Raw genomic sequence first — 27,714 nt, forward strand, 5'->3', positions numbered from 1 at the left:
GGGGCGACGCACAATTGGCCTAGCGTCGTCCGTGTTAGGGAGGGTTTGGCCGGTAGGGATATCCTTGTCTCATCGCGCACCAGTGACTCCTGTGGCGGGCCGGGTGCAGTGCGCGCTAACCAAGGTCGCCAGGTGCACAGTGTTTCCTCTGACACATTGGTGCGGCTGGCTTCCGGGTTGGATGCGTGCTGTGTTAAGAAGCAGTGCGGTTGGGTTGTGTTTCGGAGGACACATGGCTTTCGACCTTTGTCTCTCCCGAGCCCGTACGGGAGTTGTAGCGATGAGACAAGATAATAACTACTAACAATTGGATACCATGAAATTGGGGAGAAAAAGGGGGTAAATATATATATATATGATAATTCTCAATGAATTAACATAGGGATTCAATTGAGGGAGGTTCTTTGAGTACAGTTATTCTGGCAGAGTCAGATGTTCAGATTTTTATTCCACCTCCTTAGCCCAGTATTTAGCCCTGCCAGGTCTGAGAGCTGGTGTCTTAAGCCCACTCAGTAGATAGCACACTGAGGTCAGCTGACAGGCAGCCCACGCCAGCTCTGTCAGAACACAAGTCCAGCCTGACAGGGTGCTGTCTCCTTCCACAGACCAATCAAACAGAGAGCCAAGCCGCCAAGGACAGGAATCTCATTAAGATAGACTAGATTTCCAGGATAAAATGTCACAAATATCCCAGCCATATCTGACTTATCTCTGCTTCCACAAAAACACAGAACTATGAAACAAATTACAGCATTCCCCCGAGCCATCAGATGCTGCAGATTGTTTCAGTGTGTACTAACTGTACGGACAACCAAATGTATTTTACATCCACAATAAGCGCAAAAATGGGAGCTGCTTTCTGCTGTACTCAAACCATTCAACTGCATAAACATGCATAATCACCGAAATGTGGATGATTGTCATAATTGTCAAGTCTTTGGATCCTATTATTACCATAATTTCATTTACATGTGTTCCTTTGGAGCCATAGCTCCTCTGAGCCAGTAAAAGTGTAAGGTAACTTGGTGTAATCTAATTGCTGCAGTGTGGAGTAATCACAGTGATTGCAGTTGGGAATTCAGGACCAATCAAGAGAATACTAACACTCTGATTCAGCTACCACTGAACGCACCCGCATACACGCACACAGACTCAATCACTTGAGAAGACATCATATCATTTAAAAAAAATGTTTTTAACAAAATGATAAATACTAACCTAAATCCTAATATGTAAAATAAAACATACCAAAGCATGCTTTAAGAATGGTTCCCATTCTCATACTAATGGAGCAACAGCAAGAACTTTGACATTAACAGTGCAGTCTCTATGGCTCTTTTGTAAGGGCCCTGATCTCAACAGATTCCCAGTGACAAATTTCACCAAGGTCATGTCTGTGTCAGCATTATAATACTCCTACAGTAGGCTTCAACTGAAAGTTGCTGACATTTTTACATGCGTTATTCAGTCCTTTTCAAGAGGCTCAGAGAGGAAAAGTAAAAGTTCCGAGTTCACGAGGACACGTCAGTAGTACTTTGTGGTGAGTGTGGAGAAATATGGGTCAGAAAAGTTAATCAAGAGACAGAAATTAAACACTGAAAGTGCTTTTTCAACGAGTGCAGTTACAGTATATTGGTGTTGTTGGACTGTTGTCTTAAGGCTCAGACACACCAATAGCGCTTTCCTGCTGAAAGCCGAGCGTACTTAGCGCCACCTTAGCACAGAGTGCCGGCTGTAATTTGTGAACCGAGTGCACACTGATTTTACATGTAGAATAGTGTGAAAATGACGGCAGTCAGACGTCTACATCAGGTTGTCCCTAAAACACAGCCCTGAACAAGCCTTGACTCTTAAGTGCAAGTTTGCACTTCATAAAACCTTATGAAGTGCAGGGGTGACTTGCTGATATAGTCTTGTGGTTGGAATCTTTCCTGTGATATCTAAAATATTTAGTTAAAATACCATAGATAGATATGCAGTAGACAGATTACAGTCATAGAAATAGGGTTAGGATAAATCAAGACAACTAACTGGTTTATGAATCTCAAACACATACTAGCTGCATTGAATGCCACACCATAAATCATAAAAAATCTGTGTCACTAATGTATGAAGGTCTGTTTTCCAAATGCACTGCTAATAATAAAACAGGGTAAACACAGATTGACCAGACCTCCTGGGAATAATGTTGATGCTCAAAGCCATAAAAAAAACTAAAAGTAATTAAGCAGTTATTTTGCTTGTGTCTGGAACTTAAATGCTGTGCTTGATGTTTCCCCAGGGGACATAACAAACTGGTGCACTACCTGACAAAAACTTTAGGGAAATATGATCCTGACAGCATTCCATTTTAGTCAAACTTATGATGCTCCAAGTGCTTTATTGTTTTTGTTTCTTTTGAAACCCCTTTTTCAAAGCTGTCACACAGAGAATGGAAATGAATACATGGAAACATATTTAAATAATGTACGTCCATGATTTTCACTTGACTAAACCCATAAACACATTTAGGCTGCCAATGCATCTAAGTTATTTTGGATGTAGTGTGTAAGGATTTGAGAATGTCTTGTGAACCTTCTCCCCCACCATACTGACTTCTCAGGGCCACTCTCAACCCCCCCAGACAGCCTTCAACTTCAGAAAAGTCCATCTCTGTTCTCCTATTGATTTGTTTCTTCCATTTCCTGACTCAAAAGCAAACACCATGACCTATAGCACTACGTACCTATTTCTTACTTAAAAGCCAAATACAGGGACAATATTGTATGATTCAGCCAACTCACATTGTTCCCTTGACATGGTTTTATCAAAAGCACAGTAAGATCTACCAATCAAAAAAGTACACAGGGGCCTTAAAAGGGATAGATCACCCAAATTACAAAATGACATAATAGTTTCCTTACCCTGTAAGCAGTCTATGGACAAGGTATGAGAGGACTGTTTCCACATGCTAATGTTTTAGTATTTGTGGCACAGATCCCGTTCAAGTTATGGGACCGATATTAGGATTGTTCATGCATCATGTTCAAATGATCTATAAGTGACTTTGTTGAGCTTCACAATACATTTTAGATACTTTTGGATGATTTGGACATTATGCGTGAAAAGGGCTAATATCGGTCCCATGACTTGAATGGGACTTGTGCCACAAATGCTAAAACATTAGCAAGTGGAAACAGTGCCAGGGAAACTAAACCAAAGCATGAATTGCTGTTGACTGCTTACAAAGTAAGGAAACCTATGTGTAATTTTGTTATTTGCGTGAACTATCCCTTTAAAGCTAGAATCCTTAGTTACTACAAATGACAGTATATATGAATGGACAAAGCCATCGATCACGTGACAAGATTCATTCCAATGTGAAGACTCAATAGCGAATTTAATCCAAATTAAGACATTTAAAATGGCATCTCTGTAACGTTCATCGTCTGAAGATGAGGAATCATCGGACCAAAGCGCAGCATGGTAAGTGTTCATGTTAATGTATTTAAACAGAACACTAAACAAAATAACAAAGAGAATGAAAGAAAGGAAACAGTCCTGTCTGGTACAGACACAAAGACAGAAAACAACTACCCACAAAACACAGGTGGGAAAAGGCTACCTAAGTATGGTTCTCAATCAAAGACAACAATTGCGGGTGTGGTTCTCTGATTGAGAACCACACCCGGCCAAACACACAGAAATAGAAAACATAGAACACAAAACATAGAATTCCCACCCCAACTCACGCCCTGACCAAACCAAAATAGAGACATAAAAAAGGAACTAAGGTCAGGGCGTGACAATCTCATGGAGATAACATGCACAGTTTGAGCTACTCCAGGAAGGGACGTTGCAGGCTAGGTCAGTGCTGCCCCCTCTCATTGAGAAACTCAAGTTTAAGGCCGACCGGGGTACTTCAGGCTGCCATTAGAAACTAAATTACCCTTATAACTTCTTCTGCGTGTGATTTTTTTGTAATTGGTTCAAGGATATACATCTGGTGTATTAGAAGTTATTATTGGTACCATGATTGTCTTAAAAGATATATAGATATATTTACACAAAGATTGACATTTGTCCATTCACTATAATTGGGGATCCTGTTTCCTGCAAACAATGCCTGCAGTACCATGGTCGGCCTTGATCTCCCGTCAAATGTAATTTGTCACATGGGACGAATACAACAGGTGTAGGTAGACCTTACCGTGAAATGCTAATTTACGAGCCCTTAACCAACAATACAGGAAAAAAGGGTTCTGTTCTGAAAGAGCTGCAAAATCAGCATGGCTAGACAATCTGGACCCTCTCTTTCTAAAATTATCTGCCGAAATTGTTGCAACCCCTATTACTAGCCTGTTCAACCTCTCTTTCGTATCGTCTGAGATTCCCAAAGATTGGAAAGCTGCCGCGGTCATCCCCCTCTTCAAAGGGGGTGACACTCTAGTCCCAAACTGCTACAGACCTATATCTATCCTACCCTGTCTTTCTGTCTTCTCCGCTATGCAATCTGGTTTCAGAGCTGGTCATGAGTGCACCTCAGCCACATTCAAGGTCCTAAACGATATCATAACCGCCATCGATAAGAGACATTACTGTGCAGTCGTCTGGCCGAAAGCCTGGCCAAGGCTTTCGACTCTCAAATGATTGCCTCGCCTGGTTCACCAACTACTTCTCTGATAGAGTTCAGTGTGTCAAATCGGAGGGCCTGTTGCCCGGACCTCTGGCAGTCTCTACGGGGGTGCAACAAGGTTCAATTCTCGGGGCTGACTCCCTTCTCTGGATTCATCAATGATGTCGCTCTTGCGGCTGGTGATTCTCTGATCCACCTCTACGCAGACGACACCATTCTGTATACTTCTGGCCCCTCTTTGGACACTGTGTTAACTAACCCCCAGACGAGCTTCAATTCCATACAACTCTCCTTCCGTGGCCTCCAACTGCTCTTAAATGCAAGTAAAACTAAATGCATGCTATTCAATCGATCACTGCCCGCACCTGCCCGCCCGTCCAGCATCACCACTCTGGACGGCTCTGACTTAGAATACGTGGACAACTACAAATACCTAGGTGTCTGGTTAGACTGTAAACTCTCCTTCCAGACTCACATTAAGCATCTCCAATCCAAAATTAAATCTAGAATCGGCTTCCTATATCGCAACAAAGCATCCTTCACTCATGCTGCCAAACATACCTTCGTAAAACTGACCATTCTACCGATCCTCGACTTCGGCGAAGTCATCTATAAAATAGCCTTGTAACGCTCGTCGTTGGAATGAGGTGAGGACCAAAGCGCAGCGTGTTAAGTGTCCATCATTATATTTATTAAACATAGACCACTAAACAAAATAACAAAGGAGAAACACAACAGTTCTGTAAGGTGACATCCACTACACAGAAAATATAATCACCCACAACACACAATGACAAACAGGCTACCTAAATATGGCTCCCAATCAGAGACAACGACTGACACCTGCCTCTGATTGAGAACCATACTAGGCCAAACACATAGAAATAGAACAATAGAACAAAACATAGAAAAAACAACATAGAATGCCCACCGCATCTCACGCCCTAACCAAACTAAAATAAAGACATAAAAAAGGAACTAAGGTCAGAACGTGACAAGCCTCCAACACTCTACTCAACACTCTGCCATCCGTTTTGTCACCAAAGCCCCATACACTAACCACCACTGCGACCTGTACGCTCTCGTTGGTTGGCCCTCCCTTCATACTCGTCGCCAAAGGTTATCTACAAGTCTCTGCTACGTAAAGCCCGCCTTATCTCAGCTCACTGTCACCATAGTAATACCCACTCGTAGCACGCGCTCCAGCAGGTATATCTCACTGGTCACCCCCAAAGCCAATTCCTCCTTTGGTCGCCTTTCCTTCCAGTTCCCTGCTGCCAATGACTGGAACGAACTGCAAAAATCACTGAAGCTGGTGTGGTGGATGAATCAGAATTAGTTGGGTAACATAAGTAATTAAGATGTCATATCTGCATAATATTCTTATGTGATATACTTTTTATTAGAATGTATTTCTAATAGACTCTAGTGTTGGCATTTGCATTTCTTCCCTCAGCTGGGGCTCAGTCACTTGGGGCCCAGAGAGTGGAGAGGTCAAGCTAGTCTTTCACATATCCCTGGTGCTATGCAGAATATCAGAAAGGGAAGAGGACAGGATGGAACATTGTCTTCATATGTGAATGTATCTGTTAAACCATGTGAAGGGATGGCGTAATTAAGGGGGAACCAATTACTTGTCTCCACAATGTCTGTGCGCAAGTCACTCCCTCCTTTCGCATTGGGGGGTGGTGTATGGCAGTGTCTGGAAACATTCTATGTCCTCTCTGATGTTGCACTTATCCTGGGATAGTGTATGACCTAGAGGCTCACTCCCCTCAGTGAGCTTGTCCAGGAGTGGGGTCAAGAGGGGGTTTACTTGAGATGGGAGTATCTAGAGTTAACATTTGTTATGCCATTGGATGAGGTAATGGTTCTGTGCTATGAAGTACCAGGAATGAGATTAGAACCTCGTCTTAGGGACCAAACTGAACGATAATTTAGAGTGAATGTTATCTGGCTAAGGAATACTCCTTTCTCAATTATAAAGACCATTTGTAAACTGTTCCTAAAATCTGTGGTTCGTCATTTAGGTTGAGAGGGGTGTGTCTTGGCTATAAAAGATCTTTGTACTTTTCTGTTGTCACTTCCAATGGTTCATTAGAAATGGTGCATCACTGAAAGTCAAATGGTATTGCAAAGCTCTTATTATTAAAGATGTAGTTGAAGTATAACTCTGACTGGTGTGTGAAGTTTGTAACTCTCCTCATTTGGTAAAGCAGAAATAAGCCACCACACTGGAGACTCATATCTCCCTCACTAACTTTAAGCACCAGATGTCAGAGCAGCTCACAGATCACTGCACCTGTACACAGCCCATCTGTAAACAGCCCATCTATCTACCTCATCCCCATACTGTATTTATTTATTTATCTTGCTCCTTTGCAACCCAGTATCTCTACTTGCACATTCATCTTCTGCACATCTACCATTCCAGTGTTTAATTGCTATATTGTAATTTACTTCGCCACCATGGCCTATTTATTGCCTTAACTCCCTTATCTTACCTCATTTGCACTCACTGTATATAGACTTTTTGTTTTCTTTTTTCTACTGTATTATTGACTGTATGTTTTGTTTATTCCATGTGTAACTCTGTGTTGTTGTATGTGTCAAATTGCTATGCTTTATCTTGGCCAGGTCGCAGTTGCAAATGAGAACTTGTTCTCAACTAGCCTACGTGGTTAAATAAAGGTGAAATAAAAAATGTAATTTAAAAAAATAGTGTGTTCGGAACAGAGATTAAAATGAGTAGATTTCTGGTCGCGGAAGAATAGATTCAAGGCATAATGTACAGACAAGGGTATGGTAGGGTGTGAGTGACGATGAGAGAGGTTTTGTCTCTAGAGGCACCATTTAAGCCAGGTGAGGTCACTGCATGTGTGGGGGGTGGAACAAAAGGGCTAGCTAAGGCATATTGAGCAGGGCTGGAGGCTCTACAGTGAAATAAGGCAATAATCACTAACCAAAACAGCAATAGACAAGGCATATTGACATTAGGGAGAGGCATGTGTAGCCGAGTGATCATAAGGTCCAGTGAGTAGCTAGGCGAGCTGGAGACACGGCGATTCAGACAGCTAGCAGGCCGGGGCTAGCAGGCTAGTAGATGGGCCTTCGGGGGACGTTGCAATGGAAGAGCCTGTTGAAACCCCCTCGGACGGTTACGTCGGAAGACAAGTCGTGATGGATTGGCAGGGCTCCGTGTCGGCAGTAAAAGGGTCCAGCCCAATTGACAAAATAGGTATTGTATCCCAAGAATTGGCTGATGGACCTCTTCAGCTACCCGGGAGATGGGCCTAACTCGAGGTTAGCTCCAGGCTAACTGGTGCTTGCTTCAAGACAGAGACATAGCAGAGGATAGCAGAGGCTAGCAGCTAGCTAGCTGTGATGATCCGGTGTAAAGGTTCAGAGCTTGCGGTAGGAATCCGGACATGAGGTAGAGAAAAAGCAGTCCGATATGCTTTGGGTTGATATCGCGCTGTGCAGACTGGCAGGAATTGACCGGACTGAGGCTGGCTGATGCTCGAGTTAACGGTGATGACCGCTAGCAGTGGCTAACTGACTACTAGCTCGTAGCTAGTTAGCTGGCTAGCTTCTGATGGGGGATCCGGTTCTAAAGTGTAAAAAATAGCAGATCCGTACCACATTGAGTGAGGCGGGTTGCAGGAGAGTATGTTCAGTCCGTAGATGGAAATTGAGATAAAAAAAATCTATAAAAAATCTATACGAAATATATACGAAGAAAATATATATACATGGGTGGGGACGAGACAAACAGACGTCCTAATGCTACGCCATCTTTGAATAAGATGTGCAGGGGTACAGGGTAGTCGACATAATTAAGGTAATATTTACATGTAGGTAGGGGTAAAGTGACTATGCATAGATAATAAACAGAGAGTAGCAGCAGCGTGTGTGAAGGAATGTGAATGTGTGTGTGTGACATCAATATGCATGTGTGTGTTTTGTGTGTGTGTCCGTGTGTGTGTGTTGGAGTGTCAGTGTAGTATGTGTGGGTGTGTGGTTAGAGTCCAGTGAGTGTACATTGAGCCTGTGCAAGAGAGTCAGTTCAAAAAATAATAGATATGAATAAAATAAGGTCAATGTAAACAGTCCTGGTAACCATTTGATGAACTGTTCAACAGTCTTATGGCTTGGGGGTAGAAGCTGTTAAGGAGCCTTTTGGTCCCAGACTTGGCGCTCCGGTACCGCTTGCCGTGCGGTAGCAGAGAGAACACTCTATGACTTGGGTGGCTGGAGTCTTTGTTAATTTTTAGGGCCTTCCTCTGACACCGCCTGGTATAGAGGTCCTGGGTGGCAGGGAGCTCAACCTCAGTGATGTACTGGACCGTGTACTGGACCGTTTTACCCTGGTGGCTACATCTATTTTTGGACTTCTAAATTAAGGATATTTACCCATTGATTCTTGAAGAATATAACTTATAAATGCCTCATGAGCTTAGTTTAACTGTCGTAACCCATCAGAACCCCAAATACTGTATAAGCTTATTTACCTTCAATGTTTATAAACAATGTAAATGTAAACGAACACTGTATAGCATCAATACATGGTTCAAACTAACCCCGGTTCTCTGGTAATATGAATGAGGTATTTCACTTATGGGCTATGCCCCCAGCGTATTCGTCAGAAGCCTTTATTACACTACGCCAGCCATGATTGGCTGGACTTCGAGACGTGTGCGTCGGGGAAGGGTGTCCGTCCTACCCTATTAAAGATCTGACGCAGCGTCTCTGAGTCATTCAAAAATAAGCAACACCTCTTCCTCGCTAACGCAAGAAGGGTGTCGTGCTCCCAAAACCCACATGACAAGCCAAAATAGCTGCCAGATATACTTTAATAGTAGAAAAAGCCTTTTCTTTGTATAATATTTCCTGTAGAAACAACAGGATTACCGGGACAGAGCACTGGATTGGCACTGTCTGTGATTTAGTGCACCAATCCTCAAACACGCACCATTTACAATCCTAAAGGGACCTGGTGGATGAGGCTCTAGCACTCTGAATAGTCTAAATTTCATTTTGGGGAGGCAGTGTTCAAATTGTGAGAGCCCATGAGCTCATGTTTTGCAACATTTCTATAGGCTATGCAATTATGCAAGATGGCCTCTATTAAAAAGAGGAGGATCCCATCAGCTTTCTATAGGCTAGGCCTACTATATTTATTTCTCAACTTTCTTAATATGAAGCACAATGCTTATCTTTACACCAGGAGTATAGCCTAACTGGCTGGCAAGGAAATTAACCATGGGAAAAGCGTCCTTCATTCGCTATTTAAGTGCATAGATGACATGCATTTTTTCCCGCTGCCCCTGTTTCGAGACAGGTGCATGATAATGGTCCTCTCTAAATCAAAACAAATTTCACACAAATATTATTTGGTATATGTAAAGACAAGATTAAATCAAGAATAGTCTGATGGGTGACAATATTAGCCTATCACTTGTGAATTATGGCCAGCACAAGGCAAGAAACAATGCCTTTTTTTTGGCGACTTTTTCGAATAATAGTTGCACACCTCATGTAGCCTAGCCCATAGGCGTATATGTTTTGATAAGGTTTGTATCACAACTAAAGTGGCCAAATAACTTCTTAAAATTAAGCACATGAATCCGCTTTACAAGGAGTGTAGAGCCTAACTGGCTTACATAAGCAGCGCGAGTTTCAAGTTTGGGGAAGATAATTTCACCATAAAAATGCACCTTTATAATAAAAGCATTATATGCATAATCGCATTTGCGGTCACTTTTGATAATGGTGTTTTCCCACTAATGGAACATTTGTGCTTATAGCCTACTGCCATATGTGCATTGATGAGCTAATAATGTGAAGAAATTATCAACATTTAAAGCTAAACATTATGATCTGTTGCGTCAGCCACATTGTATAAAAAAAGGTGTTTTGATGCTAGTGGTTGTATTAATTTGGGATCGATCGCATTCCACAACAGACCCAGACTATTTTTGGAATATTTACTTCTTGCACAGAATAGAATAGGTCAGCTTTGGTACTATGGGGGATATTAGATTGACATACTGTAGGCTAGTGCTTTTGCTGTTTGTTAGGCCTACTCATCTTGTTGGCTGACGAAAAGTAAATGTGGACAGTTCTTCCAATATCTTCAATATGCACCTTGGAATTGGATAAGGACACGCGCAGTTGCGTCCCTGATGTGTCTGTCTTCACTTGTAGCCTGTGAGAAATACCTGATCACTTGATGGAGAGCCATGTGAGTGAAAGGTGCTTCGGAGCGCGCAGCAATCTGGGAGAAGGGCACAACGCAGCACTCCGGGCCAAGAGCACAACTGCCACTGGCCGCAAAAGGCAGTGCATTACAGCCACACAAAGGGTATGCCGCCATGAAATTTGAGGCGTTATCAAGTGCTCGTCAAATTGTGAATGAGAGACTATTAAAGCTTCTTATGGCTCCAATCCCGTTAACGGGATCGATATGACAACAGCCAGTGAAAGTGCAGGGCGCAAAATTCAAACAACAGAAATCTCATAATTAAAATTCCTCAAACATACATGTATCTTATACCATTTTAAAGGTAATCTTGTTGTTAATCCCACCAAAGTGTCCGATTTCAAATAGGCTTTARAGCGAAAGCACCACAAACGATTATGTTAGGTCACCGCAAAATCACAGAKAAACACAGRCATTTTRCCAGCCAAAGACAGGAGTCWRAAAAAGCAGAAATAGAGATAAWATTAATCACTAACCTTTGATGATCTTCATCAGAAGACACTCATAGGACTTCATGTTACACAATACATATATGTTTTGTTCGATAAAGTTCATATTTATATCCAAAAACCGCCATGTTCAGAAATGCCTCCAAAATATCCGGAGAAATTGCAGAGAGCCACGTCACATAACATAAATACTCATCATAAACTTTGATGAAAGATACATGTTTTACATAGAATTAAAGATACACTTGTTCTTAATGCAACCGCTGTGTCAGATTTCAAAAAGCTTTACGGCAAAAGCACAATATTCAATAATCTGAGAACAGCGTTCACCCACAAAAGGAAGCCATACAGTTACCCACCAAATTGTGCAGTCAACAAAACTCATAAATAGTATTATAAATCTTCACTTACCTTTGCTGATCTTCGTCGGAATGCACTCCCAGGATTCCCACAAGAAATGTTTGTTTTGGTCGGTAATGCCCATAATTTATGTCCAAATAGCTATTTTTGTTAGCGTGTTTGGTAAACAAATCCAAAGTCAGGAAGCGCGTTCACTAAAAGCTGACGAAATGTCAAAAAGTTCCGTAACAGTCAGTAGAAACATGTCAAACGATGTATTGAATCAATCTTTAGAATGTTTTTAACATAAATGTTCAATAACGTTCCAACCGGAGAATTCCATTGACATCAGATGTGCGATGGAACAGAGCTCCCTCTCATGTGAACGCGCATGTTCAGAGCATGGTCAGGTCATGGTAGACCTGACTCATTCCCGTCTCCTTCGGCCCCACTTCACAGTAGAGGCATCAGACAAGGTTCTCCAGACTGTTGACATCTAGTGGAAGCCGTAGGAAGTGCAAACTGATCCATATCCCACTGTGTATTCAATAGGGGCTGGGTTGAAAATCGACCAACCTCAGATTTCCCACTTCCTGTTTGGATTTCTTCTCAGGTTTTTGCCTGCCATATGAGTTATGTTATACTCACAGACATCATTCAAACAGTTTTAGAAACTTCAGAGTGTTTTCTATCCAATACTAATAATAATATGCATATATTAGCAACTGGGACTGAGGAGCAGGCAGTTTACTATGGGCACCTTTCATCCAAGCTACTCAATACTGTGCCTGCAGCCAAAATAAGTTAAAGTGTGTACAGCCTGCGCAAAAAACAAAGCAGAGCTCAAGCTCTTCAAGCGACTTTTTTCAAATCATTCTTCATACTATAAAATAATTCCCCGGAATTCTAAGCAAATCTTGTTGGCTAAATGAACTAGTGTAACCCACAGGCATTTGGCATAGCCAGATCAGGACCTAACATAAGGACAACTCAGAGTATGCTACTCTGTTCTTCTGAAATAGACTACATTTTCTTCATATCGTTCTTCTTTAGACCTGTCTTAAAAAAATATATTTATTGTGAAGTTGAAGGCTATATTACATGGATTTATTAGGCTTTTTAAAATATAGATGTTCCGAAGGTCTGCATGTGTGGAAGCCAGGAGATACTAAATGTGTTTATGTTAATTAACGTCAATTACCGTGAGACCGACAGATATTTACTTGACAATCACCGGTTGATGAAATTTTGTGACTGCCACAGCCCTAGTCATGTCGAGGTAAGCTTCTGATAAAGGCTTCTGACGAATACGCTAGGGGAGTATCCCATAAGTGAAATACCGAAATGAATACTTGAAAGAGAACTATAATTTTCATACCATGGATGGTTAGTCCTTGCATCCATAGTTCTGCCTATGAATTTGAGAGTGGTTACATTTCTCCAGGCCCATCACTCAGCATTTTACCAAAACACAGGCTTTGTAATTGTTTCAAATAAGGATTCTAGCTTGAAGATGAAAGGTAGCCTATTCAACTAGGACATTGGGTTAATACAATTACAGACACATGGACTGAAGTATGCCGATTGTAATATGGTTCACAGTTAAATGTTACTTACTCTCCTGATGTTTTGATGCCATGTTAGATTGACTGGGAATTAAACCAATGTCATCTGCATGGCATATTGCCTCTGGGAGGTATGTCTTCCTACTGGGCACAGATGTAAGTTCAACGTCTAGTTTTGATTTACATTTGGTTGAGGTGTCAACTAAAGGGAATTAAATGTAAAATCATCAAAAAATGTCACCATGTCATTGGATTTAGGTTAAAAGTTGGGTGAAAAACACCCAAAATGTCCTTAAGTTGATTACTTTTTTCAAATCCAATCAGTTTTTCACATAGATTTTTTGGGTTGGAATGATGTAGAAACAAAATTGATTCAACCAGTTTTTGCCCAGTAGGTTGTCTCAGTACTAACTTAACTACCGGTGCCAACTCTGTGACACTGTAATCAGCTCTTTGTTTTGCTGTCAAGCACAAGACTTGATTATAGTACTGGGAACACACCAGGGCTCAATGTGTCCTCATGTACAGGCCGTGTCCAGGCCGCTCATCTGACAATCCCCAATCAATACTCAATCAAAAAGTTCATACCCTGGAGCAAATCTGTGATAGTGCCCTGTGGCAGCTGAGCCCTGGAGCTCTTTATAGCTCAGCAAAGTGGAACATGCCTCTGACAAAGACAGAACACAGACCAGGACACGACTGATGGAGAGAGAACACTGGTTTGAGATATTGATGTCCATGTAGGTCTCTCTGTTCAAACAGTGCTGGCTGCTATAATTTGAAAGACGTAAGAACAGGTAGTGCTAGTTGTAAGGTCCGTGACAGACACTGAGCAAACTTCTGCTTTAAGTTTGTCCTATTTCATCATCTCTTTGCCCAGGTGACTGTCTGGAATACTGCATCAATGACTTGAGCAAAGAAAGATTATAGTTTTCAACTTTTAATGTGAAAAAGAGAACGAGGAGGGAAATATTATAGCCCGCTACAGGCTCTCTTGATTATACTACTGTTATCTATTTCTCAGCCCCTGTGGTCACAGTCAAAGGGCTGACACAAAGATATACAGTACCAATAAAAAGTTAGGACACACCTACTCATTCAAGGGAGAGTGATGGAGTGCTGCATTAGATGACCTGTGTCTGGAAATTCAGTACTGTGAAAGAATTGTTCATTTCTTCAAACAATCATCTTTATTTAATATCGATTAATTATTGCAATAATGAAACCAGTCAGCCCAACAGTCATGACTGTTGAGCTGAGCAGCCTAACTGAACATGAAAAAACTGATATTATATAGGACCTAAAAATGCTTAGTCAGACTGGTTCCATCTCCCGTAAGCAACCTTGGTTATCTACACAGGATGGTGTTTTACCCCCAACCCGGCGTAGTTTCTCAGATGCCAGGAAGATGAGACAATGAGGCATTGTTCTAAACTCTTCCAGACTCTCTATCTCGGGTCACACACACCACATCTTGTCTATGGAATGCCAGCGTTTAGGTTTTTATGACCAAGTCATCTGATGCATTAATTACCCACTAAACATCATAACTAGGTATCAAACATGAACACAACTAAAACAGCATCAAACCTTCCAAACCTCACAGCAACAACTGTACACTGGGAAAACAGTGTACAGGGACAACTGGGGAAAAATAAAGCTCACCTGAAAGAGGAGGACACTTGTGCATTTTGCAGGTCAACTCCAAATCAGTTCTATCTGACTTGACATTTTATCTGGTGAGGTAGAGAGAGACACCATCAAAGGCTCAATAGCAACGTTCTAAACACCCTTGGGTGAGAAAGGCATCATGAAAACTAAACCTCTCAGACGAAGGTAGCCTAGTGCATAAGAGCGTTGCGCCAGTAACTGAAAGGTCGCTGGTTTGTATCTCTGAGCAGACTAGGTGAAAAATCTGTTGTGTCCTTGAGCAAGGCATTTAACCCTAGTTGCTCTGGATAAGAGTGTCTGCTAAATGACTTAAATGTAATCAAACAGAGAAGCTGAAGTAAAACCTCAGGACCAGGGCTCCAGTTATACATCTTTATTAGCCCAGGACCCAGAGATTAGACTAGCATTGATTTAAGCTGGAGAACAAAATGAGTCAAGTTCTTTATGAACGCTATCTCCTTAAAAACCATCTCTACCTTCAATATAAGCCTTTTAAAAAGCCCCACTAGGGGACGAGGGGCCAGTTCTAAAGGGGTTATCTTGTCTGGAAACGCTCATGTGAAACAATGAGGGCAGATAAACTTAATTGGAGAACTGGAAAGAGTGCAGGCCCAGGCCGTCAGAGCAGAGGCAGAAAGGCAGGGGAGAGAAGATGGGGGCGAGATTGGTTTGTCTGGTCTCTCTCTCTGTGGGCTCTGTGGTGCTGTGTGAGTCAGAGCAGGGTCCCCTCGTCCCTCAGAGCGAGGGACAGATAATCAAGCCCCAGTTGATGTGGGACTGTGCAGAAGGGCAGAAGGAGAATAGAAACTCTTTAATAGATTAGCAGCGTTCATGTAGTGGAACCGCCACAGGGGAGACCAAGGCCGCACCTCACAATCCACAGTACTGTATGATTGTTGCTGGAAGTCTGGGAGAGAGCTCTGATCTGCATAGCACTCAGGCATGACCAAGACCAACAGAAAGGGGGAGAGGGATGGAGGGAGAGAGAGATACAAGGGAGAGAGAGAGGCCCAGAATGATGCCATTTAGTTCAGAGATGATTTAAGAGTCACCACATCAACCACTAAAATAGTGGTTTAATTTTCCCCAAACCAATGGAATGTACTGGAATAAAGCTCTATTCGCATATATTCAGATCAAATCACGCTGAGAATAAAGCATTTTTAAAATGCTATTTTAACCCACAGTGGAGTCATATTGCTCCCTATGGTAATTTAAAAGAAGATAGCTCACTTATGATGGCTCCAGACAAATCAAATTTTGGTATTTTGGGGACAAAGGCAAATAAATGAATGAATAAACTCTGAGGGAGTGTTTTGAGTTTCTCTAGAGGGGAGACAGACCTTTGTTCAGCTACCCATGAGTGACAGTTGGATTCGTCATGATACACATCAGGACCCCTGCAGCACCTGTTCCAGATGTCGCTCATTTATTTTTGAGTATGTTACATTTAATAAATATATATATATTTTACCTTTTTTTAACCAGGTAGGCCAGTTGAGAACAAGTTCTCATTTACAACTGCGACCTGGCATGATGTGATGTTGTACAAATAATCAAGTATGCAAAAATCACTTTACGTGAACATTTAGCATAGAACAATAAAGATGCACTCTCAAACATTTGTTTAATTTCAGACAGTAGTTTTGAAAGTGGTGCTCACGTGCCAAAAGAGGTACCCGTTTTTTGTGTCCTATGTCATCAAATTGTGTACTACGTCATCCATTTCATTTGATATATTACGTCCTGCAATAAAATTATATATACTGTTTATACAGTTCCTTCGGAAAGTATTCAGTCCCCTTGACTTTTCTACATTTTGTTATGTTACAGCCTTATTTTAAAATTGATAAAATAAAATAAAATACTTTACACACAATACCTCATAATGGCAAAGCGAAAATAGATTGTTAGAAATTTTGGCAAATTTATTAAAAACAAAAAACAGAAATATCGTATTTACATAAGTATTCAGACCCTTTGCTATGAGACTCGAAGTTGAGCTCAGGTGCATCCTGTTTCCATTGATCATCCTTGATTGGAGTCCACCTGTGGTGAATTCAATTTACTGGACATGATTTGGAAGGCACACACCTGTCTATATAAGGTCCCACAGTTGACAGTGCATGTCAGAGCAAAAACCAAGTCATGAGGACGAGGGAATTGTCCATAGAGCTCCGAGACAGGATTGTGTCAAGGCACAGATTTGAGAAAGGGTACCAACACATTTCTGCAGCATTGAAGGTCCCCAAGAACACAGTGGCCTCCAACATTCTTAGATGGAAGAAGTTTGGAACCACCAAGACTCTTCCTAGAGCTGGCCACAAGCTAAGCAATCAGGGGAGAAGGGCCTTGGTCAGCGAGATGACCAAAAACCCAATGGTCACTCGGAGAGAGCTCTAGAGTTCCTCTGTGGAGATGGGAGAAACTTCCAGAAGGACAACCATCTCTGCAGCACTCTACCAATCAGGCCAAGAGTGGCTAGACAGAAGCCACTCCTCAGTAAAAGACACATGACAGCCTGCTTGGAGTTTGCCAAAAGGCACCTAAAGATTCTCAGATCATGAAAACAAGATTCTCTGGTCTGATGAAACCAAGATTGAACTATTTGGCCTGAATGCCAAGCGTCACGTCTGGAGGAAACGTGGCACCATCCCTACGGTGAAGCATGGTGGTGGCAGCATCATGCTGTCGGGATGTTTTTCAGCGGCAGGGACTGAAGGACTAGTGGGAAAGATGAACGGAGAAAAATACAGAGAGATCCTTGATGAAGCTCTAGAGCGCTCAGGGCCTCAGACTGGAGCCAAGGTTCACCATCCAACAGGACAACGACCCTAAGCACACAGCCAAGACAACGCAGGAGTGGCTTTGGGACAAGTCTCTGAATGTCCTTGAGTGGCCCAGCCAGAGCCCGGACTTGTACCCGATCGAACATCTCTGGAGAGACCTGAAAATAGCTGTGCAGCGACGCTCCCCATTCAACCTGACAGAGCTTGAGAGGATCTGCAGAGAATTACTGTGATTGTCTGTCTGCCGTTCATTCTCAAGTTTATCTGCCGTTCGTTCGCTGAGGTGTGCTATAGGGACCACACGCCGGTAGCGTTTGACTGGCGACTGAATTGCAACATTCTCTCCCGTTTCTTCCAGGTGAATCGGTAGAGACATTTCAAGTCTGAGCCAATCACAGAGCTCAAGTGGGGAGCCGAAAGGAAACCAACAGGTAGAAAAAAATTGGTAACTTTTCCCGGTGACATCACCCACCTCTTTGCAGCTTGCTAAATGAGCCAGTCACACTTCATAATATACAATGCACACTTACCGGCCAGTTTATTAGGTATACCAGCCTGTTCACGAAAATGGATCGCTCCTACAGACAATGAGTCAGGTGGCCATGGCATGCTGTATAAAACAGGCAGAAAGGCATCGAGACATTCAGTTACATTCAGTGAACGTTAAAATAGGCAAAATCTGTGACATAAGCGAATTTGAGCGTAGTATGATCGTCGGTGCCAGGCACGCTGGATCCAATATCTCAGCAACGTCCGCCCTCCTGGGCTTTTCATGCACAACAGTGTCTAGGGTTTCCTGAGAATGGTGAGACAAAGAAAAAACATCCGGTCAGTGGCAGTACTGTGGGCGAAAACAGCTTGTTGGTGAGAGAGGTCGAAAGAGAATGGCAAGAATCGTGCAAGCTAACAGGCGGGCGACAAACAGACAAATAACAGCGCAGTACAACAGTGGTGTGCCGAATGGCATCTTGGAAAGCACAACTCGTCGATCCTAGTCATGGATGGGCTATTGCAGCGGATGACCACACAGCTAAAGACAAGAAGAAGCAACTCCACTGGGCATGCGATCATCAACACTGGACAATTGAGGAGTGGAAAAACATTGCCTGGTCTGATGAATCCTGGTTCCTGTTGTACCTTGCTGATGGCAGAGTGACAATTTGGCGTAAGCAGCAATAGTCCATGGACTCATCCTGCCTGGTGTCAACGGTACAGGCTGGTGGTGGTGGTGTACCGCCATCCAATCTGTAGCAACTGCGTGATGCCATCGCGTCAGCAAGGACCTAAATCCCTGTGGACTTCAGGCTGTTCAGGCTGTTCTGGAGGGGGTTCGACCCGGTACTAGATGGATGTACCTAATAAACTGGCCGTTGAACGTATAGGATCATGGTATCTAGCCATTTAGCTAACGTTAGCCGTCTAGCTAAAAATATATTTATGGGCTGTATTTGATTATGGAGAGCTAATTAAATAGTTTATTTGTCATCTTGCTAGTTAGTTATCTAGTTGTGGCTATCTGGCTAGTATCACCAAGGGCTTTCTTCAGCAATAGCAACAGTAGCACAGATAGCTAGACCATAAAACAACACACACAGACATGCATTGCCAAACAACACTACTGCCACCTTATGGTTTGGAGTATTTTAAGGCTGGCTGATTACTTCAAGGTCTCTGCTGTGTGACACTCCGTTCAGACGTACTAAGTGTTGTCGGCAGGCAGACGTTTGACAATCTTACCAGTGTGTCTGAACCTTAAGAGATGACAGTCCTAAACACACTGGCTCCACTGATACCACAGACATTCATTTGCTGGGTGGCTGCTTGGCTTGAAGGACAGATAATTAGGCATTGTGGGATTGAAACGCTACCGGATTGTGAACAGTAGTGGGTCTGTGCTGTGAGAGACCCAGACGACTGTGTGAGGAAATCCTAATGGTACAGACAAGCCACCATTATACTACAAATTACCTGCCAGCATTAGTGTCACCCTCGGCCCAATCATTTTCTCTCCCGGATCAATCTGTGCTCTGGCCTCCCTAGTCCTCCATGGGGGCCTGTCTTGGCAATTAGGTATTGATTTTGTTTTCCTTTTATTTTCTGAGCCTGATGACCCAACACCCCTGCAGTCTCTCAGCTCTTCTGCTCCGTGTTCAGTTGTGACAGGCAGGAGACGCAGAAATGTCTCAGTCAGATGGTGAACTACATGGGAGGAAGTTGGGCTGCACCGATTAGGCTGCAGTAGAGAGATCAGTTAAACATCGAACCCAGCGTGACTGTGGATAAGTCTGGACAAGGGGTCATTAAGAAGAGCATATCTGGACACTCCAGAGTATCCTCACATGGGAGTTAATTGGATAATGGGATAGTGCTATTTGATTTAGCATCATTGCATGGAGTGTCAATGAATGGTTTGTAATGGATGGTATGTTCTGCTGTTAGATGATGAAATGTTAGTGGATGGAACACAAGTGTACACAAGAGCTTTGCCCTGACCATTTATTTGTGTAAGTGAGTGTGTTTGTGTGTGTGTGTGTCTCTCTCTCTTTCTGTCACTGTCTCTCTCTCTTTATTTCTTTCTTCTCTCTCTATCTCTGTGTGTGTGTTTGTGTCCATGTGTGTGTGTTTGTATCCCTATGTTTATGACATAAGTTTTTTCAGTCTGGTCAAAGCTGCAGAGACAGTGGGAGCCCCGACCCTAATTACTTCTGATAGAGACAAATTAGATGGTAACACTAGCAGAAATCCAGTTATATGGAATACGTTCATTTATACTGCGTCATGTTCAAATACTACATGAGAGGGATTAAAAAAAATACTTAGCAGACAAAACACAAACATGGCCTGAGAGCTGAGCTGAGGTTAGGTTACAACACATCCGCCACGCTGATCCTCAACACAGAGGCCCCTCAGGGGTGCGTGCTCAGTCCCCTCCTGTACTCCCTGTTCACTCATGACGGCGCGGCCAGGCACGACTCCAACACCATCATTAAGTTTGTCGATGACACAACAGTGGTAGGCCTGATCACCGACAACGACGAGACAGCCTATAGGGAGGAGGTCAGAGACCTGGCCGTGTGGTGCCAGGACAACAAGCTCTCCCTCAACGTGATCAAGAAAAAGGAGATGATTGTGGACTACAGGAAAAAGAGGATCGAGCACGCCCCCATTCTCATCGACGGGGCTGCAGTGGAGCAGGTTGAGAGCTTCAAGTTCCTTGGTGTCCACATCACCAACAAACTAACATGTTCTAAGCACACCAAAACAGTCGTGAAGAGGGCACAACAAAACCTATTCCCCCCTCAGGAAACTGAAAAGATTTGGCATGGGTCCTCAGATCATCAAAAGGTTCGAGAGAGGATCCTGACTGGCTGCAACACTGCCTGGTATGGCAACCGCTCGGCCTCCGACCGCAAGGCACTACAGAGGGTACTGCGAACAGCCTAGGACATCACTGGGGCCAAGCTTCCTACCATCCAGGACCTCTATACCAGGCAGTGTCAGAAAAAGGCCCTAAAAATTGTCAAAGACTCCAGCCACTCTAGTCATAGACTGTTCTCTCTGCTACCACACGGCAAGTGGTACCGGATCGCCATGTCTAGGTCCAAAACAGCTTCTACCCCAAGCCATAAGACCCCCCCCGTTTTTCCTATTTTGTTGCATTACAACCTGTAAATTAAATAGATTTTGATTTTGATTTCATGTAATGGACATACACAAAATAGTCCAAATTGGTGAAGTGAAATGAAAAGAAAAACGTGTTTCAAAAAATGCTATGAAACCCTTAAATAAGATCTTGTGCAACAAATTACCTTCAGAAGTCACATAATTAGGTATATACAGTCCACCTGTGTGCAATCTAGGTGTCACATGATCTGTCACATGATCTCAGTATTTATACACCTGTTCTGAATGGCCCCAGAGTCTGCAACACCACTAAGCAAAGGGCACCACCAAGCAAGCGGGATCATGAAGACCAAGGCGCTCTCCAAACAGGTCAGGGACAAAGTTGTGGAGAAGTACAGATAAGGGTTGGGTTCTAAAAAAAGTATCAGAAGTATCAGAAACTTTGAACATCCCACGGAGCACCATTAAATCCATTATTAAATCATGAAAAGAATATGGCACCACAACAACCCTGCCAAGAGAGGGCCGCCCACCAAAACACACAGACCAGGCAAGGAGGGCATTAATCAGAGAGGCAACAAAGAGACCAAAGATCCCTCTGCAGGAGCTGCAAAGCTCCACAGCGAAGATTGAAGTATCTGTCCATAGGACCACTTTAAGCCATACACTCCACAGAGCTGTGCTTTATGGAAAAGTGTCCAGAAAAAATCCATTGCTTAAAGAAAAAATAAGAGGCATGTGGGAGACTCCCCAAACATATGGAAGAAGGTACTCTGGTCAGATGAGACTAAAATGTAACTTTTTACCCATCAAGGAAAACGCTATGTCTGGCGCAAACCCAACACCTCTCATTACCGCGAGAGCACCATCCCCACAGTAAACCATGTTGGTGGCAGCATCATGCTGTGGGAATGTTTTTCATCGGCAGGGACTGGGAAACTGGTCAGAATTGAAGGAATGATGGATGGGGCTAAATACAGGGAAATTCTTGAGGAAAACCTGTTTCAGTCTTCCAGAGATTTGAGACTGGGACGGATGTTCACCTTCCAGCAATGACCCTAAGCATACTGCTAAAGCAACACTCGAGTGATTTAAGGGGAAACATTTAAATGTCTTGGAATGGCCTAGTCAAAGCCCAGACCTCAATCCAATTGAGAATCTGAGGTATGACTTAAAGATTGCTGTACACCAGCGGAACCCATCCAACTTGAAGGAGCTGGAGCAGTTTTGCCTTAAAGAATGGGAAAAAATCCTAGTGGCTAGATGTGCCAAGCTTATAGAGACATACCCCAAGAGACTTGCAGCTGTAATTTCTGCAAAAGGTGGCTCTACAAAGTATTGACTTTGGGGGGGGTGAATAGTTATGCATGCTCAAGTTCTGTTTTTTTGTCTTATTTCACAATAAAAAATATTTTGCATCCTCAAAGTGGTAGGCATGTTCTGTAAATCAAATGATACAAACCCCCCAAAAATCTATTTTACTTACAAGTTTCAAGGCATCAAAATAGGAAAAATGCCAAGGAGGTGAATACTTACACAAGCCACTAGTGTTTTTYCAGACTGCAGTAAAGTATAATGTAGTATTTACTGTAGTATTTTAGCAAACTGTAGTGTACTGTAGTATTTTTGGGGACATTACTGTCGTATTTACTAAAGTGTTTCTGTTTTTTAACTGGAAAAAAACTATTTTCCATTATCTGTAGGCTGGTAGTTAGATAGGTAAGTAGGTAGCTAGGACTTGATTCTGAATGGAGAGTTCAGAGCTTCTGCTCTTTTCTATAACCTGTAGGGAACACAATATATGGTCTATATGTATGCATGTAAGTTTCTCACTTACAGGTGGCACAAATTGGGTTATGGAGAAGGGGAATTGGCAGGGTATATACAAATACTGTAGTATTTACTCTACCTACATGTACATATTACCTCAACTAACCGGTGCCCCCGCACATTAACTCTGTACCGGTACCCCCCGTATATAGTCTTACTATTGTTATTTTACTGCTGCTCTTTAATTACTTGTTACTTTAATTTCGTATTCTTATCCGCATTTTTTAAAACTGCATTGTTGGTTAGGGGCTCGTAAGTAAGCATTTCACTGTAAGTTCTACACCTGTTGTATTCGGCGCATGTGACTAATAACATTTTATATGATTTGATTTGATATAGAAAAACACCCCTAACACTGAATTCTGAACGCAAATAGACAAATAGAGATGTGCCTTTGATTCCATACAGAAGATGAAGATGTAAATGTATAGGGCTATGCCAAGGAATTGTAGCAAGGCAGACCAACTATTCCAAGGCTGTCAAAAAAGAGGGGGTGCTTGGGAGAATAAAGGAGAAGAAAGGAGAAGAAATTGAGAGAGTAAAGCCTTGGGCCATGTATAGCAGAGAGAGAGGATTAAGATAAGAGAGAAAAATAGTAAAAAAGAAACAGAAAAGGAGTGGGTAAGTAAACAGAAGGGGGAGAAAGGCTTGCCAGGAGAGCTGGGCTCAGGGTTGCTCAGTTTGCACAGAAATGTCAGAAACAGTGTGACATTGTCCCGTGCAGCCTCCCCTGATGCCTGCAGTCCGTCACAACAGAGACAAACACATCACACTGCCACCACTTACTGCTACACAGACCACCATACTGAAATCTCATATCCATACAGTAAAACACACACAAATCCAATTTGCATAATTTCCATGGTAGTTTAGAAGGCTTGTTTAGGGAAATGATGCTTCTATGGTATAGTTAAGTTATTCTTGAAGCAAAATGCAGAACAAATGCAGGTTAAAGGGTGAGGTAAATAAAATAAGGCAAAGCACAGAAACATGATTGGTGCTCACACATTGTTATCCAAATCACACACACATAAGAAAAACACAAATACACTCATGTATAGGCAGTGTTTCACATGAATGTAAAGTATGGGAGAGTTAGGGTTAACCCTGGTGGCGTGTGGTCCAGGGGCCATATTACTGACAGGCCAGGACAGACTGGGGGTCCAAGACCCGTCCACCTCTGTGATTAATGAGGCAGGGGTCAGGGGACAAATGCTGAGTTCCTGATTAGGAAGGTATTGGCAGAGGGCATAAATATGGGACTGATCCCTGTAACCTCATCTCCCACCCACCCCCGTCCACCCCTCCCACATAGACAGCTACATTGCAACTGTGCACCTACATGAACAAATACTGTAGTGTATAATACAGTTGGAATACTTTAGTATTCACTGTATTATTTTTGCAGACATTACTGTACTATTCACTGTAGTGGTTTTTTGCAGACTTTAGTATTTACTGTAGTATACTATAAAATACTACAGTATACTGTAGTATTTACTCTAGTGTTTTTGCAGACTGCAGTAAAGTATAATGTAGTATTTACTGTAGTATTTTAGCAAACTGTAGTGTACTGTAGTATTTTTGGGGACATTACTGTCGTATTTACTAAAGTGTTTCTGTTTTTTAACTGGAAAAAAACTATTTTCCATTATCTGTAGGCTGGTAGTTAGATAGGTAAGTAGGTAGCTAGGACTGGATTCTGAATGGAGAGTTCAGAGCTTCTGCTCTTTTCTATAACCTGTAGGGAACACAATATATGGTCTATACTTGGCATGTAAGTTTCTCACTTACAGGTGGCACAAATTGGGTTATGGAGAAGGGGATTGGCAGGGTATATACAAATACTGTAGTATTTACTACAGTAAAAAAAAAAGTGGACTGTAGGGTTTTGTGAATAATACTGTAGTATTTACCATAGTATTCAACAGTATACTACACAATTCTATACTAAGTACTACAGATGATTGAGGGATACTACAATGTGTAGTATAGTATGCTACAGTATACTACAGTTTACTACAGAAGTCTACAGAAAATGTATCCCCCTGCCCCCCCCCCCCCCCCAGCCCACACCAACCATGAGCAGTGTAGCAGTGAAGTGAGAGCAGGGATTGAATTGACTCCTCTGTACATCATCAGTCCTATCCCTCATTTCAATTTGATTTACCATGGCAACTGCTCCAAAGAGATGTCAGATGAAGACATAGTGAAATTAAATCAAGACCAGAGTGTCTATGAAACATATAATTGCAAATAAAACAAATCAGCATCCATCTTATTAAACCGAGTCACGGGAGGACCTGAATGTACTTTGTAGATAAAAATTGAATCCAAACTAGGCAGAAAATGAGTTCTGCAAAGTGATGGCAGCTGAGTTTGCGAAACCTTGAGTTAACTTGTCTCCGTAAACGGATTCAGACTTAAAACTAAGATGATTCATCTGTATTTTGGCCTAAACCTCCATAACCCAATAAAACCTAGCCTGCTGGGTATTTGTCATATTCCTGAATCCCACACAATTCGCTGCGAGGCTTTTAGCCATAACTTTATAAAGAGCTACAGGGAACTCTAAAGTAGTTCCATCATTTGGCCCTTTGGCTATTAGAAAAACCTGCTTTGGTTCACAATATTAGTTCTATGTGCAACCAAAAACCCTGTGCCTACTGTTTTATAGCCCCAGTGATAGCTAGCACATCATTATGCTTTCATTAGCCTAGCTGTAAAGATCCATACAGGCAAACACTGCAGTTGAAGACTATTGTCACCATGGGGAATAACACTGTGTTACTCTACTGACTGTGTGATTAATGTCTCTTGCCTGATGACTTTTCACCCTTATCTTCTGCTGCTACAGCTGCTGCTGAGTGTTATGTACAGTATATTTGTTTGTGTGCTAATGATATGAGCACAAGTCAGCTCTTTACAGAGTTAGGTCCTGATATCATCTCTGCTCTGTCTCATTACCCTTTTGTGTTGTGCAAACTCACTGTCTCTGTCTTTCTTTCGCTATCTCTCTCACACACTAATACAGACACACGCACACCCACTAACACACACGCACACGCACAGGAGGGTGAGGTCCTCTGTGACTGGTGTAAGCCAAAAGTGTTTGAGGTTGTCACAGTAACCAGCCCAGAGAGGTTGAGGAGAGAATGAGGACAAGGGACCAGAGCCGGGGATAGCAGAGCAGCAGAGCCAGCTGGAGGACAGAGGAAAAAGTTCAGACCTCCAAAGGCTCTGCTCTGTTTCCCTGACTTTTTAATTTATTTCTGCAGCACACAGAAGAGGAGAGGAGAAAGGAGATGTCATCCACTCTCCAAATAGTCTGCTTCCTGTGTGAGTCATTAAACAACATACACACAACAACAATAGTCCCGTAAAATGAAAAAAAGGAATGAAAGCTCAAATGATAATGCTCACCTTTCTATGGTCACATTGTCTGACAAGGTATGAAACACGTGTATTATTCTGACACATTAATGGGGGCAAAACATGTTTTCTTCAGAGATTCTTGATGAATGTTTTTCAAAGTTCAGTCTTGGTGGATGTCTTTCAAAATTGAAGATATAGTCAATTATGTTCTTAAGTACGGAACACAAATAATCAATATGACACCATAATTACTCCTGCATTTTCCTGGACATTTTTTGTCCTCTCAGCTGCTTTCAGCTCGTCTCAGACATCAGACCACCATTAACGCAGCAAAATGAAGTCGGGTCAAAGAACGGTCACAGCTGACAGTGGCAGTAGGCTGATGATGACACTGCATCACTATCTTCATACCAGTTTTCCCCTAACCGTGGTCATCTTCACTAGGAACTAAAATAAGGCAAATTACCCAAAACGTGGAGGGAGTCCCTGAACTTGTTCAATCATAAATGATTTCGTTCTCCATTGCAAAATGTTTAGCACATTTTTGCACTGATTAATACGACCCTGGTCAACATTGCCATAGATAAGCAAAGAGAGCACCGCCACCTACCTGTAGGTGAGCCCTCCAGCACCTCCCCAGCGTAGCGGGTCTCCTTGAAGATGGGCCTGTTGTCATTCTGGTCGTTGACGTCCACCAGCAGGGCTACAGGACCCTCCACCAGCTTCCCACTCAGGTCTGTCACAGACACCTCCAGCTGCAGACAGGACACACAAGGGTCAAAGGTCAGGACAGGAGTTCAGTTATACAGCTGGTGTGTCAAGGTTTATACAGAATGACATTCATTTAGACTAGTGAAAGCATAGAATACCTGATTGTCTGTTACACGCCTGAGAGATAAATGTATCGGAAAAAGCGCAATTCAATCAAAAACTAGTCAATCAAAAACACACACACGGCACACACACACACACACACACACACACGGCACACAGGCAGGTAGCACATAGTACACAGTAACTACAATATTTCACCATTCTTAAAAGAACTGTAAACTCTATGTAAAGAGCGGCGAGTCGCGCCAATCGAGTACTACTCATTTGTCTCTGTTCTCTCTCTCTTTCCCAACACTACAGCAGCAGAGACTATCATTTTATGAATAGATGGACAGTGATAAAAGTTAACGGCCATCATTTT

General features: G+C 42.5%; 1 protein-coding gene across 1 annotated transcript in view; it reads right to left on the reverse strand.

Moving 5' to 3' along the window:
- cdh13 (cadherin 13, H-cadherin (heart)) overlaps positions 1-27,714 on the reverse strand; it is a 526,099-nt gene that overhangs the window by 212,335 nt on the left and 286,050 nt on the right. The window contains exon 6 of the mRNA XM_023985362.1: positions 27,130-27,274. Coding sequence (XP_023841130.1) covers positions 27,130-27,274 — 145 coding nt within the window. The remainder of the gene's footprint in view (positions 1-27,129; positions 27,275-27,714) is intronic.

Source organism: Salvelinus sp. IW2-2015, linkage group LG4q.1:29 (assembly GCF_002910315.2).
Source record: "Salvelinus sp. IW2-2015 linkage group LG4q.1:29, ASM291031v2, whole genome shotgun sequence".
NCBI lineage: Eukaryota > Metazoa > Chordata > Actinopteri > Salmoniformes > Salmonidae > Salvelinus > Salvelinus sp. IW2-2015.